The sequence below is a fragment of the Artibeus jamaicensis genome, unplaced genomic scaffold, assembly GCF_021234435.1.
Source record: "Artibeus jamaicensis isolate MK-2021 breed Jamaican fruit bat unplaced genomic scaffold, CSHL_Jam_final contig_415, whole genome shotgun sequence".
In the NCBI taxonomy this organism is placed as follows: Eukaryota; Metazoa; Chordata; class Mammalia; order Chiroptera; family Phyllostomidae; genus Artibeus; species Artibeus jamaicensis.
In genome coordinates, this window is record NW_026521823.1 from 40,258,756 (window position 1) to 40,284,744 (window position 25,989).

At 51.5% G+C, this 25,989-nt stretch overlaps 2 protein-coding genes across 4 annotated transcripts in view; one reads left to right on the plus strand and one right to left on the minus strand.

The window, feature by feature from the left end:
• NBEA (neurobeachin) overlaps positions 1–25,989 on the plus strand; it is a 439,670-nt gene that overhangs the window by 298,681 nt on the left and 115,000 nt on the right. The window contains exon 1 of one of the 3 annotated variants that reach the window (XM_053665562.1): positions 2,484–2,495. The exons of the other annotated variants lie outside the window; for them this stretch is intronic. The gene's annotated coding sequence lies outside the window, so the exon portion shown is untranslated. Of the gene's footprint in view, positions 1–2,483; positions 2,496–25,989 lie in introns of those variants that run through there. 3 annotated transcript variants of the gene reach the window in all.
• On the minus strand, positions 198–2,336 carry MAB21L1 (mab-21 like 1). The gene has a single exon (XM_037138750.2). It carries the CDS (start codon positions 1,856–1,858, stop codon positions 779–781), a length of 1,080 nt encoding a protein of 359 aa, XP_036994645.1. The 5' UTR covers positions 1,859–2,336; the 3' UTR covers positions 198–778.

Sequence of the window (25,989 nt, forward strand, 5' to 3'; positions counted from 1 at the left end):
TTATCCAGTGTATTTCAAGTGCATTTTTCAAATATATAATTCAGATATTCAAGCGTTATTATATACGCTGAATTCAAATATCTTTGAATATATTTAAATAACATTTCAAGTATACTTATGGAATGTTAGAAATAAAACAAGCAATATATTTGAAACGAAATGTAAACTTTTTAAAGTTCAGACACTTTCAAAGACAGATAAAAGTACCAGGAGGAAATCTACCTTTAAATGGTACCTTTGTTAGTGAAAAACGTCTGGAAATATCCAAAATGGCCATTTAACTTCTGTTCACCAAATCACAAAACACCAACATCCACACTTCAAAGACAAGGTGAGATCACAATATTTGTTACACATCAAAATATACATTACACTCTCCTTCGGGGGCAGATCCAAACGTGTTTGCTCACAGACACGCACACCTGAGCCCCCAGGTAGCTGCAGTCCGCTGCCGGCCAGCAGCCTCGCCTGAGCTCTTGCCTTGGGGACGGGCTGCTTTTCCAGGGTCACGGTGCACTTTTTGGGGAGACAGGGGGTCCTCGGTGAGGAAGTCTCGAACACTTGCGGGCTGGGGTTCTCCTTCATCTGCTTCCCCCACTGGTTTCTCTGCCCAGGGAGAGGCGGCCAAAGTATTGCCTGAACCCCGTGTCCCTCCCTTGGAAGGAAGAGATGGTTTGCGCCGTCAAGCGGGACAGCAGAGGGGATCGGACAGGAAGCGTCCCCTTGATGCGGACTCCCGGCAGAGTCCTCGCGGTCCGGCTGCTGGTTGCGCTGCCCTCTAAAGTTTTTCCAAACTTTTGGGGTTGGTGAGGATCTCCCTGGCCAGCCGCCACGTCTGCTTGGCCGCGTTCTCCAGCGCCGAGTGCGGCTTGCCCTGGAACAGGTCGAGGTTGGGGAGGAAGTAGTGGGGGCACCGCCGGCACTGCAGGCAGGAGATGAGCTGCAGCAAAATGCCATTGAGCCGGTCGCCCAGGCAGGACTCGTCCCAGTCCGACTCCCGGGGGTGTTTCTCGCACTCGTAGGAGACCAGAGTCTTCATGTGGTAGTTGTTGAGGGGCTGGCCGGGCAGCTCCAGGTGGCGGTCCCGCAGGGTCTTGAGGATGGAGAGGCATTTCTTCCGGCAGCCGCCCATCTGCAGGCGGTTCTCGGCCTCGGCGAACTGCAGCACCCAGGCGTCGCTCTCCGCCGAGCTCTGCTTGCCGGCCAGGGAGTGGCACTCCTTGGACAAGAGGTTGAAGCCTTCCGCTTTGACCTCTGCCACCCGGTTGGGTCCCGGCCAGGGGATGTGGGGAAGCGGCCAGTGGGCTGCGCTCCGAGGCCAGATCCCCGTGCACTTGAACGCCGGCGTGATCTGCACCACGTACCGATCCCGGATCCGCAGTTTCACTTCGCTGGTGTCTGCCACCATCTTTACCACGTCCCTGTAGCTGCATTTGTCCACCGCCTGAGCCACCAGCGTCTGGAACCGGGACCGGATCTTGCGTGCGGAGAGGTAGCCGGAGGCGGTGATGAATTCCACCCACAGGGACATGCTCCTCTTGCGCCCGTCACTCAGCTTCAGCACCGCGCAGCCGGGCAGCGAGCCGTCGTCCACAAAGTTAAAGACCCCCATTTGGTTCAGGTAAAGCACCACCTCGAACTCGGTGGGCGAGATGACCTCCAGGCCCTCGTAGCGGTTGTCCATCTCGTTGAGGGAGCTGATGAAGCGGGGCTCCTGCACCTCCACCTCCTTGAGCACGTCGGACACGACTTTGCAGACCTCCCGGATGGTCTTGGCGACGGCGGCCTTCCGGGCCTGGCATTTCTCGTTGTAGTACTTGTTCAGGTGGTACACCAGCTTGGCCTGGGCCGCGATCATGTTGGGGCAGAGATCCGGGTTGTACACCGGAGTCTCGCAGTAGGCCGTGGGATCCAACTCGGCTGCTAGAGCGGGAGCCAACTTTGTGCAGAAACGGCCGGCGCCCGCAGCGTCTCGGAAGCGGTCCCGGCGCGCCGCCGCGGGGGTCCGAGCAGCCGCGGTCCCTCCCGGCGTCTGGGCTCCCGGCCGCTCTTAAAGCGGAACGCCGCTCTCCCTGCCCTTTCTCTGCCTCTCCTCTTCCTCCTTGAAAGAATCCTGGTGGGAGAGGAAGGCGTGGAGAGATCCCCTCTCAGTTATGAAAGCAAAAGTTGCGCTGATAGCCAGCAAAGCTCCTCCAGGAGTCCCAACAAGCAGCGCTTCCCGGTTTATTTACACTTTCCGGGAGTCATCGTGCGTGCGGGACTGGGGCTCGGGCGGAGCAGAGCGGCGCCGAGTGTGTGCGGGGTGCGTGTGCATGTGGATGTGTCAGAAGAAGCTGCTGTCGGGTTGTCTCGGAGCCCAGATGCACTCGTGTGGAAATTATAAAGGCAGGGCCAGGCAGGCTGGCGGCCAATCGCCACTGGGCTCGTCACGACAGCCTCCTTCAGCTCCAGCCCGGCTAATTAATCCCCCTCAAGGAGAGAGGCACGGGACCGAGGTAGGAGGCTGCTGCCGGCAGGGGCCCACGCAGGCCACCTAGACAGTTTTGGGAATCAGGAGGGCTCGCTCAGCTCCGGTTTACTGGAAACATATTGACGTTCTGAAAGGACTTGGCAGAGTGGTCTCTTCCGCGCTGAAAACCCTGCTTGCGTCTGCTGCTGAGCTGCGAATACAGGTGTACACTGGAGTGGTCAGCCATCCATCAGGGAGCGAGCCGGGGTTTTCTGAAACAAAAGTCGTTCACTTGCAGTTAGAGGAAGATCCACACGGTCTGTTACACCTCGAGGTCTTTTACAGAGCAGGGCGAAAGTCGGCTCTCTCCTGCTTTGCAGGGTGGCTTTCTGGATATTCCTCTATGTTAGGATGATTTTTTAAAAAATACTGGGCATTGTTCTAATTCTGTTTGTTCCTCATTTGCAGTTGTTGAAAGAAATCTGAAAATCATTGCTAAGTGTGTTAGACGCTGTCTACCCCAGTTTAAGTTAGGGTGTTTAAGAAGAGTGTTTAGGAAGCCCCTCCCCCATCCGCAGCCCCCTTTGTGCTGCGGTGGGCGCCAGCCTTCCACACGGGACCTGAAGTCTTGTGTGCACTCACAGGAGTGTTTGAAAAATCAGTGATGTCCGTGGTGGGGGGAGTGCGCTGTGCACTCAGAGTGACGCTGTGTGTCAGTGCGCAAAACTCAAGGAGGGTCATGGCCACGGACCTGCTGGCGGAGGGCTGCCCTGGACACAGGCAGCTTTGGGCGTTCTGGCTTTTGGGGCGTTGGCAGATACAGGGTCCAGGGTGTGGCCCCTCTCTTAAGTGCCCTCAGTGCTGGCCTCACGGTGGACTTACAATGTTATGTGAGTCTGTACGATTTGATTAAGGGAAGTGGTTAAGATTGTAAAAAAAGATTAATTTGCAGCCATCCCGCTTTTTTTTTTTTAAACAGCATTTGGGGGAAAATTAGAAAGCAATCAAATTTCTAAATTGGGACCCTGAGAACAGGAGGGGACACTGACTTATGTAGAACCTTTGTGGAGGGTGCCAGTTTTGTCCCTAATGTGCAGGAAAGGAAAGAACCACTCCGCAGGGTGGTGCCCTGCTTTGAAATAAAGCACAGGCCGAGGCCGGTTGTTAACCGTCTGCCTTTCCTTTGGATGTGGTCTCTTCCCGATGGAGAGTGTTCCTGGCCGAACCCACTAACTCCTGGGAACGGGCTGGCAAGCACTTTGCTTCCACAGCCCCTTTCAACAAGATCTTGTTCAGGGCCCCGGGTTTTGCTCCAGCTTTCGCCTGGGGGGAGTGGCGGCGCACTGCACAGCGTCACAAAGCCACCCGTTCTTGACTCTCGTCATCCGAAAGTGACAGAGTGTGGTCTAGCTTCAAATTGTACGTTAGATTGGGGGCCGGCGGCATTGATCAGCCCTGTTCCCGGAGAACCATCACCCCCGCAGGGGCAGGACTGGGCACACCCCAGCAGCCCCTCCCGGCTGTGCCGGGGTCTCGGGTGAACGCACCGCTACCTTCTGGCAGTTGGGAGAGGGAGCTAATCCGAGCAGGAGGCCCTGGGCCACTGAGCTGAAGACCGGCCTTGGGCTCTGGGGAGAAGCCCCCGCGGTTTTTCACCCGACGCAGGTTCCGGCTGCTTCCGGCCGGCCTCTCGCCCGCTGCTCCGCACTCCCGGGCGGGCCTTGCCGCCGTCCGCTCCCGTTCCCCTGTCCCGTAGGCTTTATTTCTGCGAACGGTCATTTGAAAGCCTCACTGGGCGTGCCGGGTTTCTCTGCGTCCTCTGAAGGCCTCGGGCTCTGCCCACGCACCGCTCAGCCCCGGGCCCACGTGTGCTCGAAGCCAAGCAGCGCTTTCTGGTTCCCCAGCGCGCTGCCCCCCGAGTTTCTAGGCCGAGCGCTCACCCCCCAATTCCCTGGGCCACCTGCAAGTACCCCAGTTACAGAGGACAGGACGCAGCATGGGACGCGGAGGCCGAGGGGTCGTTCGGGGACCGTGGCGCGGCTGTCCAAGAGGGTCCAACGCCAAGGGCGCGAGGGGCGCCGGGCCGGCCTCGCCGGAGCCAGGCGCGCAGGTGGCGCGTCTTCCGGGCTCACTGTGCGACTTAATTGGGTTAAAGCGAAGCTAAACACCCCAGCACTTTGTGCAAACTAATTGGTGTAACCGGGGCCTTTTCACTAACGATTTGCACTTTGAGGAAGAAAAATGGATGGTGAGAAAAGAACTAAGAAGCTCGTTAGCCCTCCTGTGCTGCAGGGAAGTGAAGTCATTCCGGCTTGAGGACTCCGGGAGGGCGCGCCGGCGGAGCGGCTTCACGGGCACCCACCCCGCAGGGCGCTGACAGTGATTTACATAACACTGGGCCCCGCGGCCGCTGTTATCACTGTGCGCGAACCGGCGCCCCGATCACACTCCGGTGCCAGAGCTCGTCGCTGCGGCTCTCGATTTTGTATTGCATTGAACACGTGAGATGAATTGCTTTCTGCCGCCGGCCCCTTTCCGGCGATCGCAGGCGCCTCTCAACTGTCGAAGGGAGCACCACGCTCTTCTGAGCAGTACGTCTGCTGCCCCTTCTCTTATTGAAATAACTTACGGAGGAACTTACAGAGTCTAGTTGTTGTGGAATTTCATCTTTTTCAACCAAGGCTTTAGAGATAGACTTGTTTTGTGGGAGGAATTGAACTATTGAATAGTGAAACATTTTTTTCAAATAGCATTTGGCCTATTAAACTAATTATTTCACGTGATTATGTAATATATGGAGATAGCTTAAAATCAATTTATTTACTTAGGGGAAAACTTCCTAAAACAACTCGAATGACACCAGTCTTACTTGTATTATTATTTTTTGCAATGACTATAATCTTCAGAATCAGAGCTTGTGTGTGGCTGGTCCTTGGGTTGTAAGCGTTAATTGTTTTCATTGGAATGCTGTGCCGCTTGTGTGAGGTGAGCCAAAAATGGAATAATAATTGAAGAAAACTGACCTAATTGAAGGAGGAAATCACGAAGAATCTCATGATTTAATGATGGTTTGAGGTGCTTATATTTGAAGGGCATTTGGAATTTTAAGGTCTAACCAATTTGACTTTCTCATTTCATTCACGTAGTTCAGGCAGCCTTGATTTAAAAGATAGACACCATTTAGGGGAAGATATCTAAACGCTTCACAAACTCACCATTATCATAAGTTTTGTGTATTACCAAATATAAAACAATTAAATACTGTGCTTTTGAACATGTCGAAGCATTCAAAATGACAACGGCAAAATATTTTTCCCAACATGCTATTGCCTAGGTAATTTATCCCCATTCTGTAAGCCTGCCTTTGTGATGGGCCGCACAAACAGTCACCTTTTAGGTTTAAAGGAAAAGTGGATTATGTTGAGAAATGTAGGAATGCAAGGTTTTAAAGAAAATACTAATTTAAATTTGAATTACATGCTCATAAATTTCAGTGATCATGACCTTTCATCTGGGGAAATGTATCTCTTAGTTCAAGGACGGACTGCACACACATGTTAAATGCTCACAAAGATGTGTTTGGTGTTTTTTCATTATCTACTGGCTGCTGTTCTGTTCACAAGTATTCATGAATTTAAAGTTTTATTTTTTAATATGTGCTTATGACACTGGGGAGATAAAAAGAATATGAAGTTGAGTTTATTGAATTATTTATCCCCACTGCCGGAGTGGCTTTGAAGGCTCGTTGTAAGCATCTGATTTCTACCCCCTCCTCCTTTTTTAAAATGCACTCAGGCTATTTCATTCTGCCAGACACAATATATTTCTTCTTTTTACACCAGAGAAATTAAAGACATATTTGTGCTGGGTTTTCTTTCTGTGTCGCATTAAATAAAGTGAAATCGAGGGGTTTCTGGTAACCTAACTTGATGGCATCTCCCCTTTCTTCCTGTTGTGACTCCGAAGTGATAACCCTCACAACAAAGTAGCGCCAGAACAGTTACACTGTGAAACCAAATTTGTGATCAAGTACAGCGGAGGGTGTGGTCACCTCCCAGTTAGACCCTGTTTTATTTCTTCAGCCAGAGCATCCAGAGAGTAGCAGGGAATTTTAAAAATCATTTCCTTAATTCTTCACAAAAACATCTTCTTAGGGCTCAAACTAAATGCCATCTAACCCTTTCCAAAGGGTGAGGACACTGGGGCTGGGCGTCCGTTCACCGAGCGCTGGGGAGCGCGCGTCCCTGCCGCTGGTGCCGCTCTTCATCCTCCTCTTAGGAAGTCAGGGGCGTCTGCGCAAACTCCAAAAGTCACTTCCTACCACCGTTCGACGCCAGCCTGTATTTTTTATCTGGATACTGCAGGCACGGTCTGACAGGACCCGCGGGCTCCTGCAGTTCTCTTCTGTAAGAGGAGGTGAGCGCCAGGCCTGCTTACCCGTCACCAGCCTGGGTTCACGCACCCCGGCACCCAGGGCCACTTCGCGGGCCCTCTCAGCCCCCGGAGTTCTGAGCACGTGCAGAACACAGTGGCGTCCGACGTGATCAGAGCCTCTCGCTCCGTGTGTCTGTAGTAGGTCATCCAGGACTCCAAGGCTCTTGCTCCTGTCCCCACTGCCTGTGACCAGGCCACTGAAAATCCTCGTCGTGACCTTGAGGCGAGAGTCTGGTCTGTAGGTCCTCACCTTCGAGTGGCCGCGTGTCTAAACACCCCTGCTGTTTCTGTTCCACAGTTTTGCAGCTGATTTTATTAATGAACAAAGCAATTCTTCTAAACTAGGATTTACTTTTTTAATGATCAGTAACTGGAGTAATAATACAAAAGGTTAATTACCCTAAATTTTAAAAAAACACTATTACCTTTTATCATGTGTATTGTATGCAATAAAATAAATGATTTATGGAAAGAAGGAAATTAGGTTATATATAGGAACTTCCGTTATAGTGTTTGTTACATGTGGACACGGAGGTGACACCGTTTATCTGAGACGAGATCACCTCAGTAATACTTCATTTCCACCTACAATTATTCTCACTGTTGTAATAATGTTTTATTAAAACAGTGTGTACTATTTCTTACAAACGCGATGTTCTGTGTAGCGGTTTGTCAGACACCAAGTCAGAAAAGCCCCGGGAGGTGGCGCCTGCTCGTCGGCCTGCGTGGCGGCGGCTCACTGTGCCCGCCCACACTCCTCGCCCTGATGGCAGCGTGAACAGCGTGGGGCCGGCCAGACCGGAGTTCCCGTAGCCAGTTGTGGCACCTTTGACACAGACAGTGACTGTTACTCTATTTTTATGTGAGTGTTTTATTGTTTTACGTCAAGTTTATTCGTGCATAACTTGCATATGCTAGTGTTCTGTGATTTTTTTTCTGGTACATATGTGCCATTTTATGAATTCTGAGAAAGTGATACAACCACATAGCATTAGTCTGGCACAGACATTGGAATATTTCTATTGCCACAGAAAAAGTTTCCTCATGCCTATGTTTGATTTTTGTATTTTGTAAATTTTATGATTCATTTATAAATGTCTGGGTGTTTTTAGTTTTCTATCAAAAAATCTTTAGACTGTAAGCACCTTTATTCATTCCCCTAAGAATTCATTGTTTTGCCATGCCCCTAACTTGGGAGCAGTTTTCCTCAGAGAGCCACACTGGGGTAGAAGCGGAATAGAAAATGACGTTTCAGGTGTCCAAGCCCTAGGTCGCCGGTTTTGCTTTACAGGGTGTTTAATGGTGACATCTGTGACACTGATGCTCAGCGAAAGATTTGGTTTGCAGAGGAACTGCCAGTGTGTGCCATGCGGGCATGAACGCACACACTAGACTTGTGCGTGCAGCGCACAGTTTACACGCCAGCGTGCGTATCGAGAAACGGCCTCTCGCGTGAGTCAGCAGCATTGACGACACACTGGTAGCGGGGCTGGCTTCACGTCACTAGGAAAGTAAATCTCCTCTCGGTGTTTCTGTTGCATTTTACTCCCCGTTTTCAGAAAACCGGTTCTTCTTTGAGTGTTGGGGGACAAGGCCAAGGAGTTTATTAGCACTAATATCATTTAATGTATATGCATTCTTAGAAGATGCACTTCTAATTTCATGTACATATCCAATGTCATTTAAGTTTAGATGGTTATAAATATTCCAAACAAAGAATTCTTAGATTGCAGGCGTGCAAACGTTTTTATTGATAATGATGCTCTTTTCAGTATTTTGCCTTTTTACAACCTGAAATGGTACATCCAGTCTCCTGTTTCTTCCCCCAAGTATACAATTACTTAAATGCTTTCTGTTTTATATCTTCATATGGCAATTACAATAGCAATTTTAATGTTGTGCATGCTTACAGGCCTATTAAGAAGAAGTTATTGCTTTCCTAATAATTCTCAAGTATTTTAGGACATGCACTCTTTATGGTTTGCAGAATAGCCTGTGTATGCAGACTGGAAGCACGCACGCACGCACACGCAGTATTTCCGATGGTGAGAGATGGAATCGGCCTGCATACAGTTTCTTATGTTAACCCGGTGAAAGGAAGCAGCACTGAATGCAGGGTTCTCGCCACCTTCAGGATGTGCTCTCGCTTCTGCTACATTGTTTCATAACAACCCTTACGGTTTTCAGTAACACCTTAGAGGTTGCGGCTAAAGGAATAATACCCGGACATTTGGACCGTATCTACCCAGTCACATGGCCTATGACAGTCCCGAAGGTCACGAACTTTTCGTTGTGAGGCTGAGAAGTTTAAAAATTGCTAGCCGTTCCGCCCCTGTAAGTAAAAGCCCACTGCTTTGTCATCCACAAACCGAATGTCCCTGCGCAGATAAAAAACACCTTCCTTCCTTCCTTCTCGCCCCAGACCAGGGTTCCATTCCTTGTAACCTAAACCTGTCTTTTAAAACCAATGGCATAATTCACTGGGGTGAAAAAGGGGGTTTGGGGCACTCGGCTGTCTCTGTCTCTTCTCTGCCAGCAAACCCGGGCCTTCATCTGTGTCGCTCTCCACGCCGCGTTAACACAGTTTTCCCCAGCGTGCGCCTGCCGGGCGCGATTTAGCCGCGGGCATCTGCGGGCCTTGTGGTGATCAGTATTGCAGGCAAAAGCCATATGTGTTTAAATAAAAAAAAACTCTTTATTTCATTTGCTGTTTTAACTGGATGGATAACTTTTGTGCCTGAAGACAGGGAGAAAAAATACAGAAATAATTAATTGCCTCTATTCTCGAGGCAGCTCCGTCCCCCTCCAATGGGGGACGCTTGTCAGCTTTCCTGATAAATGACTGCGTGGATTTGCATAGATTTTACATTAACACAAAAATTAGTTTTATTTGTGGAAAACTAGTTTACATAATAATATAAAACTGAGCATTATTGATTATGTTTCCAAGCATTGATGATTTTTGAAGGGAATGTTGATTGTTACTTTTACAGATCTGTTCAACCTATTTCTGAATTTGAACTTTTTTTTGTTTTAGATAGCTTTGCATGAACAAGACAAGCTTATTTATAAAATTTTAAAATTCTAAAAATTCTTGTCTGGATGTGTTTACATTCAAAGGTTCTGATTTTAAACTTTTGGCATGGAATATTTTAAAGCGCTCATCAATCACATGCACGTCATCTGTGTGAGTGATGTAGATTTCATATTCATGTTGTCAAAGGACAGTGTACTGCGATGTTGTTTACAACCAAATCCAGAGTGTGCCTGAGACCTGGTGTCTCCGTCTTGGACCTGTTTTCTTGAAAGTACTTAATCAGTGGGTCGCCCTAATCCAGGATTGAAAAAATATCCCTCTGCCGGCGCCATGTGGGTGCTGGGAGTGGCCCCGCCCTCCGCCGCAGCCCGAGATGCGCGTTCAGTCTGCACCCTGGCATCTGGCTGTCTGGAGGCGACCTGCTAATTACGAGCTATCATTGTCTGTGCCGTGTTAGGGGGATGCAGATGTGTTCGCCGCTGCTGGTTCCATCCCAGAGCCTTTCATGAAAGATACTCGGTCCTCAGGAAAACCACTACAGCCAGTGGCAACCTACACCCAGAGCGTCTGCACTGCTGGCTGGGGGACACCCGGGGCGCGGGCTGTCACGGCCCAGCTAATGGTGACAGATACACCACTCCCTGCAGATCGCAGAGCTGGCGGCCGCGGGGGAAGGCCCCCAGACCACCTCCCTTCAGAGGGGGCTTAGCCTTTTTCACTCGGGTCGGGTTGCAGGGGTGGGCCATGGTCATTGCCATGTCTGTGTCTTTAAAACAAAAATCAGAGCCGTGGCAAATGACACCGACTCACCTTTTCTAATTTTGGGGTTTTATATGCTCTCCAGTGCTTTACACGTGAGAGCTGTGATGTTCTCAAACGAGAACTCCAGGTGACCGACGGTGCACTGCCGCACCGGAGCGTGCGTTTGAGCTCTGCGTGTGACTCGGGCAGCGCGAGTTTCTGAGGAAATCGCCCAGATTGTCCAGGCCAGAGTCAGGCTGCTGCTAAAATCGGGGGGGGGGGTATCTTTTCTTTCTCTTCAGTTGAACGGTAAAACCCCTCCCCCCTGCTGTGTGGTAGACCCAGCCTGTCCTGAATGAACGGTCACAGGCATCATTTCTGTAAGCCTGTGGGTTACCCCAGAGTAACTCAGAGAGTAGTCGTTGCGATTGTTGTCTGTCGTCAGACCTGAGCTTTTGTTTTACATTCTTACCTTATGCCATAGAAACTTGTTTTTGTGTTATGAGACATACGCCTATGCAGATTATCCAAAATAGAAATGAACATCATTAACAAATGAATACCATTAACCACCACGTGATGTGGGGAGAGGGGTGCATTGCCTGTTAAATGAGGTGCTGTGTACTTCACAGTTGCAATGTTAGGTTCCATTTACTAAAGACTTGCACATGCATTAATACATCTGCTATGTAAAGTAAGTTTTTGAGTTGAGAGAAAGGGGGGGTAAAAACAGAGACTGCTGCCCTGGCCCGTGTGGCTCGGCGGGTTGGGATGTAGCCCCGTGAGCAGAAAGGTCATGGTCGGTCCCCGGGTGGGACGCTGATGAGAGACAGTGGGTCCAGATCCGACCAGTGCTTCTCTCCCTCCCTTCCCCGCTCTCTGAAGTCGATGAGCACGTCCTGGGGTGAGGGTAAAAAAAGAGAAAAGAATGGGGACAATTACTCGGTGAGTATTTAATCTCTTTTAATCTGCCCAGCAGATACTAGTTCTCGGGAACAAATAGGCTGAGATTAGAAAGGTTAATTGTCCCAACAAGGGTCCCACTGGCCACTGCAGAACCAGGACTGTCTGCCTTCAGTGGCTCTTAGCATCGCAACACGGGGGCCTGTAGCACGGGGGGCATGTGCACACGTGTGTGATTGTGTGCGTGTGCACATGTGATTGTGTGCTCGTGTGGGTCCTGTCTGTTCCCGGGGTAGCTTTGAGCAGCTGTTGCTGGGGCCCAAGTGTTACTCTGAAAAGAACCTCCACGCTTACATTTACCTCAAGAATATCATCATTTGATGAGATAGAAGCATCCAGTTCTTTATAAGAGGCTTTTAATGTATTGATCGATCACAGGGGAGAAACTAGGAACTGTGTCATGCTATTTAATGAATATCAAATTGAACTAACTCACCTAAAGGACCACTTCATTGCAAAGCCTAAGATTATCGGGGCGTGCCATCATCAAATGGTGAGGAGGAACAGTTACTTTAGCAGTCACTTGAGTAAAAGCATCTTTACACTTGTCCATTATAATATTTTATAGTATACTTTCTTTTATAATAATGCTCTCTCATACATGTAAGTTTACTCCGTGACCTTTCAGCTGAAGACACGTGGAAAACCCTTTTATCACAAATTCGAGTAGGATTATTCCCAGGAAAGCTACATGAAGGCCAGCTGTTTGTACTCCCTGCTAAACGTCTCTTTGGCAAGGATACCGCGCTGGGGTTTCTTTCAGTGGTACATCTGTCTGTCATAAACGTGCTCTCTTTGTGCACTTGAATTTCAGAACTCTGCTTGCAATTACTGATCAGTACTAATGCTTAATAATTTGTAACCATTCCGCTGTGTATACAAATGTATAGAATGTGCAGCGAACATCACATTCCAGCGTATCCGTGAGTCAGGGTGGGGGTGATGGAACCCAGGGTGGGCGCCCACCCGCACCTGCCGCCACGGGTGAGAAGCTCACTGTCTGCTCAGAGGGCTGCTGGCGCTCGCAGGCGGCCCTCACTACGAGGAAGCCCTTCCTCAGAGTGAACCCAGAGCTTTCTCCTTGAAAGTCTCACTCTCCGGTGCCTGATTCTCCTTCTGTCCTGTCCTGCGCCCTTCACAGAAGTCAGTTCTTTGAACTGAAGGCATTTAAGAGTTCATGGGCTCTCAGCCATCCCACCTGGAGCAGACTCCCAGTCCCCTCCCCGTTCAGGACCCGCTCTGTCCGCTCTGTCCCGTTTGCTCCGAGGCTGGGGCCTGGACTTCGTGACTCCCAGGATGGGCCGGTGAGCTCAGAGCAGAGGGGCCTGGTCAGGTGGGACATGGCCTTCGCAGCTTTGGGGGCGGCTCCGTGACCCTGCGGATAAACGCTAGACTGTGTGTCAACAAACCACAGTAACTTCTTTGTTCCAAAGTGTGTCACCGGGGCCCAAAGCACATGACCCTCCTCCAGCCTGATTTATAGTTGCTAGTTTTAGCTGTTTCCATGGTTTGACTTACAATAATTAGTTATGTGTTGTTTTGAATATGAATTGGCAAGCATAATAGTTTTTTCTTCAAATGTGTTATAGGCCACATATAGAACATCCATAGCCAAACAGAATTTCGCGATAACAAATTTGCTGTTTTTGCCCAGCCTGGGTGTATGAAGAGGCCGATCCACTAATAAGATCCTGGGTAGGTTAAGTTCGCTAAATACTGCACAGCCTTTGTACAGCTTCTTGCCCTGCCCTTCGGCTCCATCAATTCTATAAGCCAATACCCTCCATTGAATATGAAGAAGACACTTTTATATTTTACATATTTATCAGTTTTGCTTTGTCAATAATTTTTTGCCTACAAAGGGAATGTATAGCTTTCCCGTATATTTGAACGATGCACAGAAAAACTAACAAATTTTGATGTGTGGTCCTAGTTTTACAGTATTATTGGGAGTCGTTTTCATCTTGATCATGTTTCTGCTTTCTGATGGGGACACAGATTTCTAAGTGACTGAGCACGCAGGGAAGTAAATGCTTTCTGCAAGTGTGCGACAAGGTTGCAGTCGATGCGGAAGCCTCCCGAGAGGCCACAGGAGCCTCCGGGTCCGGACGCAGTCTGCCCCGTTGTCTGCCTCGGGGGCGGCACGCAGACCGAACCTGCAGGGCCCGGGGTGCAGGGGAGCCGCGGGCAGTGCTCGCACTGGTGTCAGACTCGCCCAGGCGGGCGGCTGCGCAGTCCCCGGTGGCCCACCGCCCCTGGGTGGCTGATAAAGCACAGGGTGCCTTTTTGGTATTTCCCTGTGAATTGTGAAAAAAAAAACACACCTCTTACCTTTCTGGTGTGTTTGTTACTTTAAGGCCTTGGGCACGTTTTTATGGGCCATGTTCTTTGTCCTCAGGGGGAACGTTTCATTCATACTTGGTCATCAGGGCCGTGACGTCTAGGTGACGGAACACAAAGACAGCCGACCCCCGCGCCGGCTTCCCTGCAGCCTGGGTCTGGGATGGGGAGGAAGGAGGCCGGGCGGGCGTAACAGAAACCCTCTCCAGCTCCGCCTGCCTCGTCCGGCGGCTCCTGCAGCCGGACACATCCCCACATGAATCTGAATGCACAGGCAGTTGCTTGATGAGCTCTTTCTGCGTGTCTCGGAGTGTATAAGTCGGCTGCTCCATTGTGCGCCGGTCCCAGCCGGGCCGAGCGCGTTCTGCCCAGCATATTGCAGGGCTAATGAGGTCCCCCGGAGCCTGGCGCTCCACTCCCTGGTCCTCTGCGTGATGTGTCTGAGTGGTCTGGTCCAGCCCCTCGGGATTCCCCAGCTCACACGCTAGGGTGCTTGTTTTTTCCCTAGCGGCGTGTTGACACAGTTCCTCTGTGTCTGTGTTTATTTGATGGGTATTAAAAATAAAGCAGGTGTTTGAAATGCTGCAAAATACATTTCGAAGTAAAAGTGTATATTCTTTGTTCAGGCCCTGGGTTGAGGGGAGTGCTCTGAGCCGTCTTTCTTTTTGGTTGATCATCTCAAAATGTTGATGGCCCTGGCAGAGAAGTAATGGGGTAGCAACCCCTGAGTAAGAAGAGACTCTTTTAAAAAACGTGATGCTGGGAAATAACATTGACTAGGAAAATACTTGAAAATTATTAACGGAAGATTCCTATTTCTGAATTAGGTTTTTCAACGAAATGAAAAAAAATTTTTTTTACACCGGATAAGGAGGCTTCTTTCTGTGCACAAGCTCAGTGCTGACCGCTCGGCAGCCTGCCCCACCGCCCACCCATCAGCAGCCCCCCCCCCACCCATGGGCGCTGGCTCCGCAGTGGTGCTCCTGCTGCTCACTCAGCATCCGGTGGCTTCGGAGGGCCGGCTGAGACAGCAGGGCAGTTCGGTAACCCAGGCCCTGTTCACTCTCCTGCTGCGTAAGAACCACAGCGGACTCCGTGGAGGACTGGGACTCCGCCTGTTGTTCTCAGTGTTTACAGTCACCGTTCTCTAGAACACAGAGGACAGGGACCTTCTGGGCCGGGAAGCACTTGGGTACCTGCCCTGAGACACCCACACCAGTGTGGGGCGCCAGCCGCACTGCCCTGGTGGGGACCTCGGAACTCGTTGGAGAGCCGAGTATCTCATCGCAAAACATGTAATGTCCCCTCTGATAAGTTCTAGCCTTAACTCACTCCCTGACCTTTAGGGGTCAGAGTGCGTTGCTCTCCCCCTTAGTTCCTGGAAGTCAGCCAGACTGACAGGTCCTCTGACAGGTCCTTAACCCCGGGAGAAAATGCTACAGGGCCATCATCATTGCTTGGGTCTTGAGAACACCTCGTTTCATTGTTCAAACTTTGCGTTTTTAAAAGTGACAAAGAATGAGCCCGTCAGTTAGTTTTGACTAGTGATGGATCATCTGCCAGGTGCTCGTCTCTGCTACCACACTTCCTGTCTCCGGGCCACACCAGGAGGCAGGGGCATCGCTGCTCTGTCGTGGGGCTGCAGCTCCCAGACGTCCAGGCGAGGCTCCGAGGTGACGAAGCCACGAGTCTGCAGAGCTGACATCGGTCGGCCCCCGCACCCCACACCCCATCCTTGGCACACCCTCTGGCCAGCCCCCTCTCCCAGCGTCAACCGCAGTCCTGGTCGGCCCACCATCGTCTCTCAGACAGAAGAGAGACACCCCGGCTCCTTCCTCACCCCCGGCCTGCGGTCCCCTTCCGTTCTGCTTGGTAGCAGGCGGGTTCATGGGCAGAAGAGAGCATGGACCACACCTCCCCTGGCTCAGAGCCCCCCAGTGGCTTCCCCCCAGCACAGAAGTCTGAGCCCTTCCACCCCCCTGCCTCGTAGTCTCCTGACACCGCCCACCACTGTCCCCTACACTCTGTCCTCGTCAAGCATATCACCCGTTCACTTGCTGGTTCCCCAGCGGGTCACTCTGCTCCCGCGTCTGAGAGCCATTTCCTCACATGCCCCCGTGGGTCACCTGGCCACCTCTCTCCGGGCCCTTCTTTGCCTGCTTTCCCCTGCAACTTACCGCCCATCTGACACACTTCCTACCTGCGCGTCACGATGCTGTCCCTGTCCCCATGGAAAGGTGCGCTCTCCGTGCGGACGGTGGCGGGTCTCTCCATCACAGCACAGGGCCTGGGGTCCCGAGGGCCCAGTGTGCACCGTGGATGAGGGGGAGGGAGGGAGATACTGGGGACTCTGCTGACACCGTGCATGTGTCCGGAGGCTTGTTGCTGCATGTCTCACCTCCTCGTGCGCACATCACGGCCGCTGGCCGCAGAGGCCCTCCTCTCTGAGCCGTGCTTCTCTCAGCCCCAACAGCAGCTCCGATGCTGTTCTCTGTGTGGGGCCCCACTCGGAAAACTCTGTGTGCGGCAGGCGGTGGGGTGGGGTTTCCCCGTGGCCCCCCGCAGTGTCGTCTGGGACCTGAGCTGGGAGCCCAGAGGCGTCCGAAGCCCCACCGCCTACGGAGCTGAGGGCCATGGAGGCCAGGCGATGGGGACCAGGCTGACGGCCCAGGGGGCGCACCAAGGTGACCAGGAAGCACACGAGCGAGTAGAGAACAGGGAGCCCGTCGGGCGGCGAAGGGTGCCCCGAGGGGCAGGTGCTGCTGTCTCGTGTTTGGAGGCGAGGAAGTGGAGCTCAGAGAAGCTGCATGAGGGCCCCCAGCTGGAGCCGGGGTTCAAAGCCACTCTGTGCCCGGCACGCTGTTAGGTGGCGCTCGCTACCTCTGTTCTTTGCCCACTGGGTTCCACCATTAACCTGACTCCCTCTCCTCCCTGTCTGACCCCTGAATGGGAGGGAGAGGTTTAGCTTGTCCTGCCTTGGGGGCCATCACCTCACGGTGGCTGTGTCGCATTGTTCCTCCCTGCGATGGCTTCCAAGCCAGTGCCCACCACCCCCCGAGGCCATGCCGCCTTCCTCTCTGGTAGAAGTCGGAAGCCCTCCTGAGGGCTGCTGTCTCTCCTCCTCCCTTGGTCTCTGTCATTGACCCGAGCTGTTGTCCTCGTGTCCCGGGTGCGCCCTCTTAGCTGTCCCCAAGCCCTCTCGCCGTGTGCCCTCTTCGGCCACCATCTCCCTCGGCCCGTCTTTGTCACGGTGTTCCTGTAGCTCCGTGTCTGTCCTTCCCTTCTCTGACCTGTCACAAAGAGGTGGCAGGGTCGGCCTGCTCCGGGGCCACTTCTGTGATGCTCGTCTCCTGCCCGAAAACCCCAGGTTGACTCCCGCTTCCCACGGGAGGGACGAGGGCCGGGCCGGGTGGATGGCGGGGTGGAGCCTGTCCGGGCGTGCAGAGCGCGACGCCGTCTGGTCACAGCCGTTCTCCTGTGAGCGTGCGGCAGCCATCCTGCCTCTTCCACTGAGGACTAATTCTTCCCCAAACGCAGTGCTTCCTCTGCCTCTTCGTCCCTACTCTCCGCCCATCAGAACTGCACTGCTTCCCGAGATCAGCTGTATCCAGTGATGAGCGCCCTAACCCACACGGTCTTTCATCCTCGCTAATCTCGTACCACATGACTTTTCCACCTTTGATATAGTGCGGAGGAGTGTTGTAAAAAAAAAACCTTAGTTAAATGTGTAAATGTTTTTGTCTCCTAAATGGATGCAGAATTCCTGGATGGTAACCAAAAATTTACCCTTCTCTTTCCCCTCAGCTGCAAACGCCCAGCATAGGGCTGTGTGCGTAGTAGATGATCAACGTATCATTGCTGAATGATAAAACTCACCTTCATTTTAATGTAGCGGAAATGTAGGAGGGCCCCGACCAGTGTGGCTCAGCTGGGCAATGCCCCGCCAAGTGGACGGCCACCGGTTCAGTCCCTGGTCAGAGCATGTGTCTGGGTTGGGGGTTCAGTCCCCAGTCCGGCCGCGTGCGGGAGGCAACTAGTTGGTGTTTCTCTCCCCCTTTCTCCTCCCTGCCCTGTCTCTAAAAATAAATAAATAAGGTCTTTTCTGAGACAGAGGAGGAAGATGAACAGGTTTAGCAATCACGAGAAAAGCTGGCGGCAGCCTTCGGAGAGGCGGTACTGCTGCACGCAGACTGAGGACAAGCAGTTGGACCGACTTTCGCAGTCCTGTGCCCTCCGACAAACACAGTCAGGTGGCCTGTCGTGCCCACTCGGCCACCTGGCGAGGGCTTCTGTTTTCTCTCCTGGTAATTCTTCAAAACCAAAATGTGGGCAGACGGCCCTCCTGCCCGGCCGCCTCAGGCCGCCGCGGTCGTCTCGGTGGCACAGAGCAGCGGTCGCCGGCTCTCTCGGTGCCACGTGTCACCACCAGTGCCCGTTCGGGACCTCGCGTTCTCATCAGACAGTCTTCCCTGAAGACCCTCGCCCTCCCCACAGTTCAAATAAGCATCTTTGTGGGGGAGAGTTGAGAGAGATTTGAAGTAATGATGTTCAGTGCTGCACAGTCATGAGTTACGAACTCTCTAGAATTAAACATGTGTACAGCAGTATTTGAAAACTGAAATTGTAGTCATCTGGCTGCTGGTGGGACACGGGTGTCTTACCCTGGCGTGAAGGCCAGGCTGCCGCTCGCACTGCTCATCCCTGGTTGGGCCTGTCCGCGTGCAATGAAGAGGTCGTTGCGGTGGAAGTTACCTCAGGATGCAGGAAACTTCACGTGTCGTGGGGGGCTCGGGCCTGACCTGCCACCCGAGATCGGGTGTGTACTGCGTGTCTCCTGCACTCTCCGCTGAGCCTGGAGGGGCCACCCCTTCCTCCCCCGCACTTTGGGGCTCGTGGGTCACAACACCCGACCGCATGGTGGCAGTTCAGTGGGCTGAGGACTGAGCAGCGGGAAGAGGGGAAGTGACTGGGCGATGGGGGGACTGAGAGCTCGGTGGGGGAGCTCTCAGAGTGAAGCCCGAGGAGGAGCCCGTTGGTCCTGGTCATGAGCACGGTGTCTTCTCCTGGCCTTCTGCCCTCAGCGCCCCGTGCGAGCTGGGTGGGAGGACACAGAGCCCAGCCTGTGCCCGGAGAGGGGGCCACGGGAGGGAGGGGAGGGAGACTCGCCAGAGTGTCCGCTGCAGCCGGACCACCCTGCAGGGCCTGCTGGGGGCTGGGAGGTGGACACTGGGCCGGTGGAGACACAAATACGGAGCAGAAGCAGGTCTGAAGGTGGGCAGCTTGGTTTTAACCATGAACCCTGGGTTTTTCAGGTGGAAAAATCCAGAAGGCAGCTACACAGAGGGCTCTAGAGTTTGGGAGGCAGAGCCAGGACTCCGGGCACTTTTTTTTGTGGTGAGAAAAAGCGCAAGGGGCTTGAAGGGGAGCAGGGGGTGGTCTGGGGTGAGAAAAGGCGCAGGCACCACCCTAAGGAAGACCGAGGGGTTTCCAGGGACAATTGGCAAATGACGTTCGGAGAAGACAGACAGAAAACCGGGAGACTGGCCTGTCCTGAAGGCCGCACATGAGAGCTTTGGCAGCTGGCTTTGGAGTCTGAGTTGGAGAGCAGCTCGTCCTTCCTCCACGTGGCTTCCATGGCATCGTGGACCAGGTCACAGTGGGCTGGACAAGTGGGCGGGAGACTGCGTGGAAAACGCACTTTAAGACAGGGAGATGCAAAGAAATGTAAGAGAAATTGTTACAGTCGTGGGGCGATGCAGGGTGGATTTTAAGAGAGACTTGCACATATTTAGGGCACAGAGAAGGGAACAGCAGGAGAAAATCGAAAAAGAGAGGGCCAGTTTTCGGATGCTCACCTCCTGGACTAACAGGAGGCAATGGCGTCCTCCTCTTGAGATTAGAGACTGTCGGGAGATGGCGCAGTTCTCCTGGAAGGGAAATCCTCACAGTTATTACCACTGCGTTTGGTTCGCTGCGTCCCACGTGAAATGGTACCCTGGGTCGTGAAGGGGTGGTTCCAGCCTCTACCCGGCTGGAAGTGTGCCAGGACGGAGACAGAGGTGTGCCCTTGGGGAAGGCGACTGCTGACCTAGACGGGTCTGTAGATGGTGGTTCGCACCGCTGACGGAGTGCACGGAGCCAGGCCTCAACTCTCTCTCTCGGCAGTAGCGCTGTGGACTCGAGCGTGGAGGAGGGAACTGATGGCTAAGGCGTCAGGAGGAGAAGTAAGTCAGATTGAGGAGGGGCCGCAGAGACCCACCAGGGTGGGAACCGTGGACCTGTGATGACGCCCGTTTACGGGAAGCCAAGCCGCGAGTGTATCCGGAGCCGAGGGGTGTGTGCAGCTCGTGGCGGAAGGACACGGACATGAACTCAAGAGAGGCTCTGCGGCGGGCCGGCGGGGAGGCCGCTGGTCCGAACGGGAGGGGAGGCGGTGCGGGTGGAGGGTGAGCGGGGAGACGCTGGGAGGGCGCGGACTGGGGTCGGGCGGGTCGCCACACGCGGGTCCAGGACTTCCTGCCGGCAGTGACAGTGCAGGACCTGGGGTTGGACCTGCCGCGCTCACAGGCCCTGGCCGACCGTGCGGACCGCCCCGCGCCTTGGCTGCCCGCCCCAGCCGAGAGGGAGGAGCGGGTGCAGCGAACTGCGTAGGCGGGAGCCAGCGCGACAGTTGAAAAGTAGGAGGCGGGGCAGATTGTGTGGCAGAAAGTGGCCGTGGACAAAGTGTCAGATGCACAAAGTCCGGGAGTTTCGAGACAAAACTGGACTAGACTGGCTGTTGACTGCACACTGAACGTTGGACGTGTGCAGACTGAATGCTCCTCAAGTGATGGCGAGACGCGGGCGGACAGGGAAGAGAGAACAGAACAGCCGCGAGGAGTCCGGTGAGGACGGGGACGGGGCGGGGGCTGAGCCCCCAGAACCTGCCGGAAGGAAGCGGGGGGCGCCTCCCCGCGGCGGCCGGGACGCTGCAGGGCCAGGGCCGCAGCGCCGGCTCACGTCCGGGCCAGTGCTCCGAATGCCTCGGAGATCGTTAATAAAACAGCTGTATCATCAACAGCTGGTGATGCTGGCGTTTATCTAAATTTATTCCTGTAGCCTGGAAATCATGGGCTTCTTAAAAACACTGTGAAATACACGTGAAAATCTGTTTAGGGGTCACCCCCAGTCTTCATCCACTAGGGCAGACTTGCCGCCGGTGCTGCCCGAGGGCCTCGAAGGGCATTCCGTGGGGATGGGTCACGTGTGTTTCATCAGCGGTCTGCAAACTGCCCGAGATGCTTCTCCTTTCGGTCCTCGCCATCGCCCCACCCCCTCGGGTGTCACAGTGGAGGAGGGAAAGCCCAGGGCTAAGCTTCAAGGCCCATGGGTCCTAGGGCTCGCTCTTATGCAAATGAGTTTCAAGGCCTTGATTAACGAGTGCATTTAACCTTTCTGTTTAGTTTCCTGACCTACGTGATGAGGAGGCTGGAGCAGATGATTTCTGAATCTTCTTCCCATCCACCTCTAAAGTCATGTGGTTTTCTGTATTTTATTTAACTTTGAGATCAGCACAAAATGGCAGTTTTACCTTTGGAAGTACAGTATCACATGTGGCATATATATTCCTGAAACGGTAGCAGTAAATCCTATTTCTGCCATTTAAATTATATTTATACTTGAGGAGTGAATTATAGTTTATTTTTTCAAGGACCCTTATAATGACTCTCATAAATTATTGTTTTATACTTTTATAATTCCTCACTATAATAGTCTTTAATTCTCCATTATTGAGTGGTTACAGAGGAGAGTGTATCAAAAGACCAGCTAAGGGGAAGACATCAGGGAATTCTGTGCTCGGCACCTTGTCCAACATTGTTAGCGCGGATGTGGCAAAGACGGGAGACACTCACGTCTGCCTCAAGTGTTTTTGGTAAGCACATAGGATATGCATTCTTGAAAAAAGAAACTTGCCTTCCGCTAAATGTGAATGCATTTTGTAAGCCCTAGATCTACATCTAAGAAAGTCACTGAACTCTGTATCATTCCATTAAAAAATCAAAGGATGTGTACTGTTGCACCAGAACACACTCAGCGCAAAGGCAGGAGGAGGAGCAGACAGACTGCAGCCTGAGATCCGCAGGAAGCAGAGGGCAAGGTGGCCACGCATCCCCACCAGCAGCAGCAGTGAAGGGGAAGGGGCCAGTACACAGTGCGGTCAGAGAGCAGAGCGGGCATTTAAAGGAGCAGCAAGCTCCGGCTGTGTGCTCTCTGCTCCCAGCTGCACGCTGCGACTCCGTTTCCAGTCAAAGGCACGGAGAGGCTGAAAATAACGGGATGGAAGAGATGCACCGTGCAAGCGGCAGTCAGAACAGAGTTGGATGGCTGTGCTGACATCAGAAAGAGTAGACTTTTAATCTGAAGGCAGACATTTTACAGATATAAAAGGGTTTATGCGTTGGGAAGACACATGTAGTTATCACATACATACAATTATAAATGTATTTGTGCCTAAAAACAAAGCCCAACATCCATGAAACAAAAACCAAAAGAAACAGGGGGAGTAGACACTCCCTCAGTATCGGCAGACTTAACACCCCACCTTCAACAGCGGGCTGACTACCTAGGCGGACCGCAGGCCCACAGGAGGACGGCACTGGGAACCCAGCGGCCCTCACTCACGGACGTCTGTTCCCCCGACGCCAGAACTCCTCTGTGCACGTGGCGTTCTCCTGCCTCAGACGCATGCGGGGCCATTAAATAAGCCTCCGTAAATTTAGAAGGATTTATTCACGCAAAGAGTTTTCTCTGAAAACTCACAGTGGAGTCACATTATAAATCAAGCTGTAGGTGACGCAACCCAGAGTTGGTGAATACTGTGAATGACATCAGAATTCACAGATGACTTGGAAACCACGTCACATGATTTGAAGGAACTGAGGCTGGTTTAGCCGACTGAACAGACTAATTTGGATGGTGAAGATGGGAGTGGGGTAGGACATACCAGTTTCCTCTAAAAAGCCCACCATTTAAAACAAGGAGCATATTTATATGTGATCCCCTGGGGGACGCAAGCAAGACCAACAGATAGAAGTTCCAGCCCAGCATCAGGAAAGATATCCTAACGGTCCTTTCCAATAAGACCCGGGCAGTCCTGTCTCCCACATACTATGTCCCTTAGAGTGTAGGTTTAAATTCTCACGGGAAAGTCAAGCAGGAACAACAGTGCTTTCCAAGGCATCCCATCCCAGGTAATGTCTTTTCTCAAACAGCAGAAGCCGTGGTGCAGCTACAGCCTGGGCCCAGGCAGCCACCGTCCCTCTGGGTTTGCACGCGGAACCTGGGGGAGCGCACGCCCTTCTCCAAATAATGCCTCCCTCAGACAGCCAAGCGCTGAAACCTCGTGTGTGATTTCCTCATGCTTTGGAATTTTTCTTAACTTTATTAAGCAAATCCTTCATGGCCTAAACTTCCAGAGAAGGCACATGATCAGTTCTCTCCTCAATCTGTATACCAGTTATACAAATTGCAAATTATTTACACAGCAGCTCAGATGTCTCAGGTGTGCTAATGTACAATCTTCAGAAATGCAGGTCGTAAAAAATGGGAAAAGGACCTGAACAAACACTTCTCCAAGGAGGACATACAGAACATTCAGAGACACATGAAGAGATGCTCAATATCGTTAGCTATCAGAGAGATGCAAATTAAAACGACAGTGAGATACCACTTTACACCAGTCAGGATGGCTATCATAAACAAAGCAACAAACAACAAATGTTGGAGAGGTTGTGGGGAAAAGGGGTCCTTAGTCCACTGTTGGTGGGATTGCAGACTGGTACAACCATTATGGAAAACAGTATGGAATTTTCTCAGAAAAATAAAAATCGACCTGCCTTTTGACCCAGCAATTCCACTGCTAGGATTATACCCCCAAAATCCTAAAACATCAATTTCAAAGAACCTATGCACCACAATGTTCATAGCAGCACAATTTACAATAGCCAAGAGTTGGAAGCAGCCTAGGTGCCCATCAGTAAATGAATGGATCAAAAAATTGTGGTACATATACACAATGGAATTCTATGCAGCAGAGAGAAAGAAGGAGCTACTACCTTTTGCAACAACATGGATGGAACTGGAAAGCATTATGCTGAGTGAAATAGGCCAGGTGCTGAAAGACAAATACCATATGATCTCACCTTTAACAGGAAGCTAAACAACAAAACAAACAAGCAAGCAGGAAAAAAAACAAAGACACTGAAATAGAGAACAAGGGGACAGTGACCAGAGGGGAGAAGGAAGGGAAGTTAAGGGGAAAAAGGGGGAGGGATTTGGAGGAACAAATATGAAGGACACAGGGACGAGAACTAAGGGGGTTGGAAATGGGAGGGAGGTGGGGAGCAAGGGGCGGGGGAGGCTGGGATGGGAAAAATAGACAAAAAACTGTACTTGAAAAAAATAACTAAATAAAATTAATTTAAAAAAAAAAAGAAATGCAGGTCGTAAAGAACTAAATGTGTGAAAACCCAGGACTATCCCCAATAGATTTCAAGAGGTGAATCCTGTCACAGTCATACAGTCAAGTTCAGAAGGGCCTTCTGGGGCTGGGGGTGGGGGATGAGGAAGTTCTGCTATGTATGATTTTGTGTGTGCACACCCAAAATTGGACTGTGGCGTAAGTCTCTTTTGCCAGATATGCTTAACTTCTATATTTCTCTTCACTAAGACTGGTTTCATTACTAGAGGGTAGAAATTTCAAAACAATTATAATAAGAAAAATGCTTTCGTTTACCCTGTTTTCCCAGAACGTAAGGGCACTGTGGGGATAAGTTAGGCATGTTCCCTTACAGCCTGGGGCTCCTTCAGCAAATTGCTCCCCTGTGAGATCGCTGGTGTCCTCACGGCTCCAAGGAAGCTGCAGCCAGGGCACCTGGTGTGCCGGAGGATGGGCATGCGCATCATGAAGATCCGCGTGGATCCGGGTGCTGCGTCTCCCGGTGATTAGTTTCCTGAACATCGGCCCCTTGATCTAGATGACATCCAGACCCTCAGAGAGGAGACACGTTGCTGGGTCATTTCTTTTAATGACCAGCAGTGAGATCTAGGCTCAAATATATCTAGGAGACTTCAGGTTATTTATTTACAATTTTACCTATTATTATATAACTAGATATATGTATGCTTTTCCATTACTTTTCTACAAGAATTTAAAGAGAGGTCTATTTAAAATGAAGTCCACTTGTAATGAATACGTGTGTTTTTGGCTTATTAAACTTTCTTTATAAGATTGGTTCTTCATTTTTAACTTGAACGTGTGGCTTATTTACTTGTACTCTTTTTCCTGGACATACTATTTTAGAAGCAGAATTATTTAATGCTAGATTTATAACAGTGTAGATTTCAGCATATTTTAATTTGTACAAAAGCTTTGCTCTTTAAAGGTCACATGTATTAAATCTCATGACAGAAGTGCATTGGACATGCTTAGCAGACATGCTCCTCTGCATTAAGCACTGCTTGCTTCTAAAGATGTTTTAGTGTTCGTGTGGGTTAAATACTCAACCTGTAACGCCCACTACTCCCTGGGTTGAACACTCTTCGTTGCTGACCTTGTCTTTGATAGTCCAGTAAGAGTTACCCACCTGTCTTCCCTGAGGTGCGGCAAAAAATTGCTGCTATTGAGTCTCCCCCTCCGCTGGCAGGTCAGCTCCTGTCCAGCACCCAGCGCAAGGAGAGGGAAGCAGGAGTCCACTGGTGTCGCTGCGTGGGGACAGCAGTCACGGTGACACGTCCCCACAAAGACATCATGATGTATTGGGTTGGCCACAAAGTCTATTTCATTTTTCCACAAAATAAAAAATACATTCTTCATTTTCACCAAAAAATTTTATTGATTAGGATATTTTGAGTTTGTCAGCTACCTCCCACGTGGTAGAATGTTGGTTGTTCTCAATTAATGTCTCGATTTGATTGCTATCAACTTCACCCAGTGCCTGACCATGGGGCATCGTCCATTGAGAAATCTTCAGCACGAAACTTTGCA

Excerpts from the sequence above, each read along its gene's own strand:
- MAB21L1 (XM_037138750.2), bottom strand. The coding sequence starts at position 1,858 with ATGATCGCGGCCCAGGCCAAGCTGGTGTACCACCTGAACAAGTACTAC.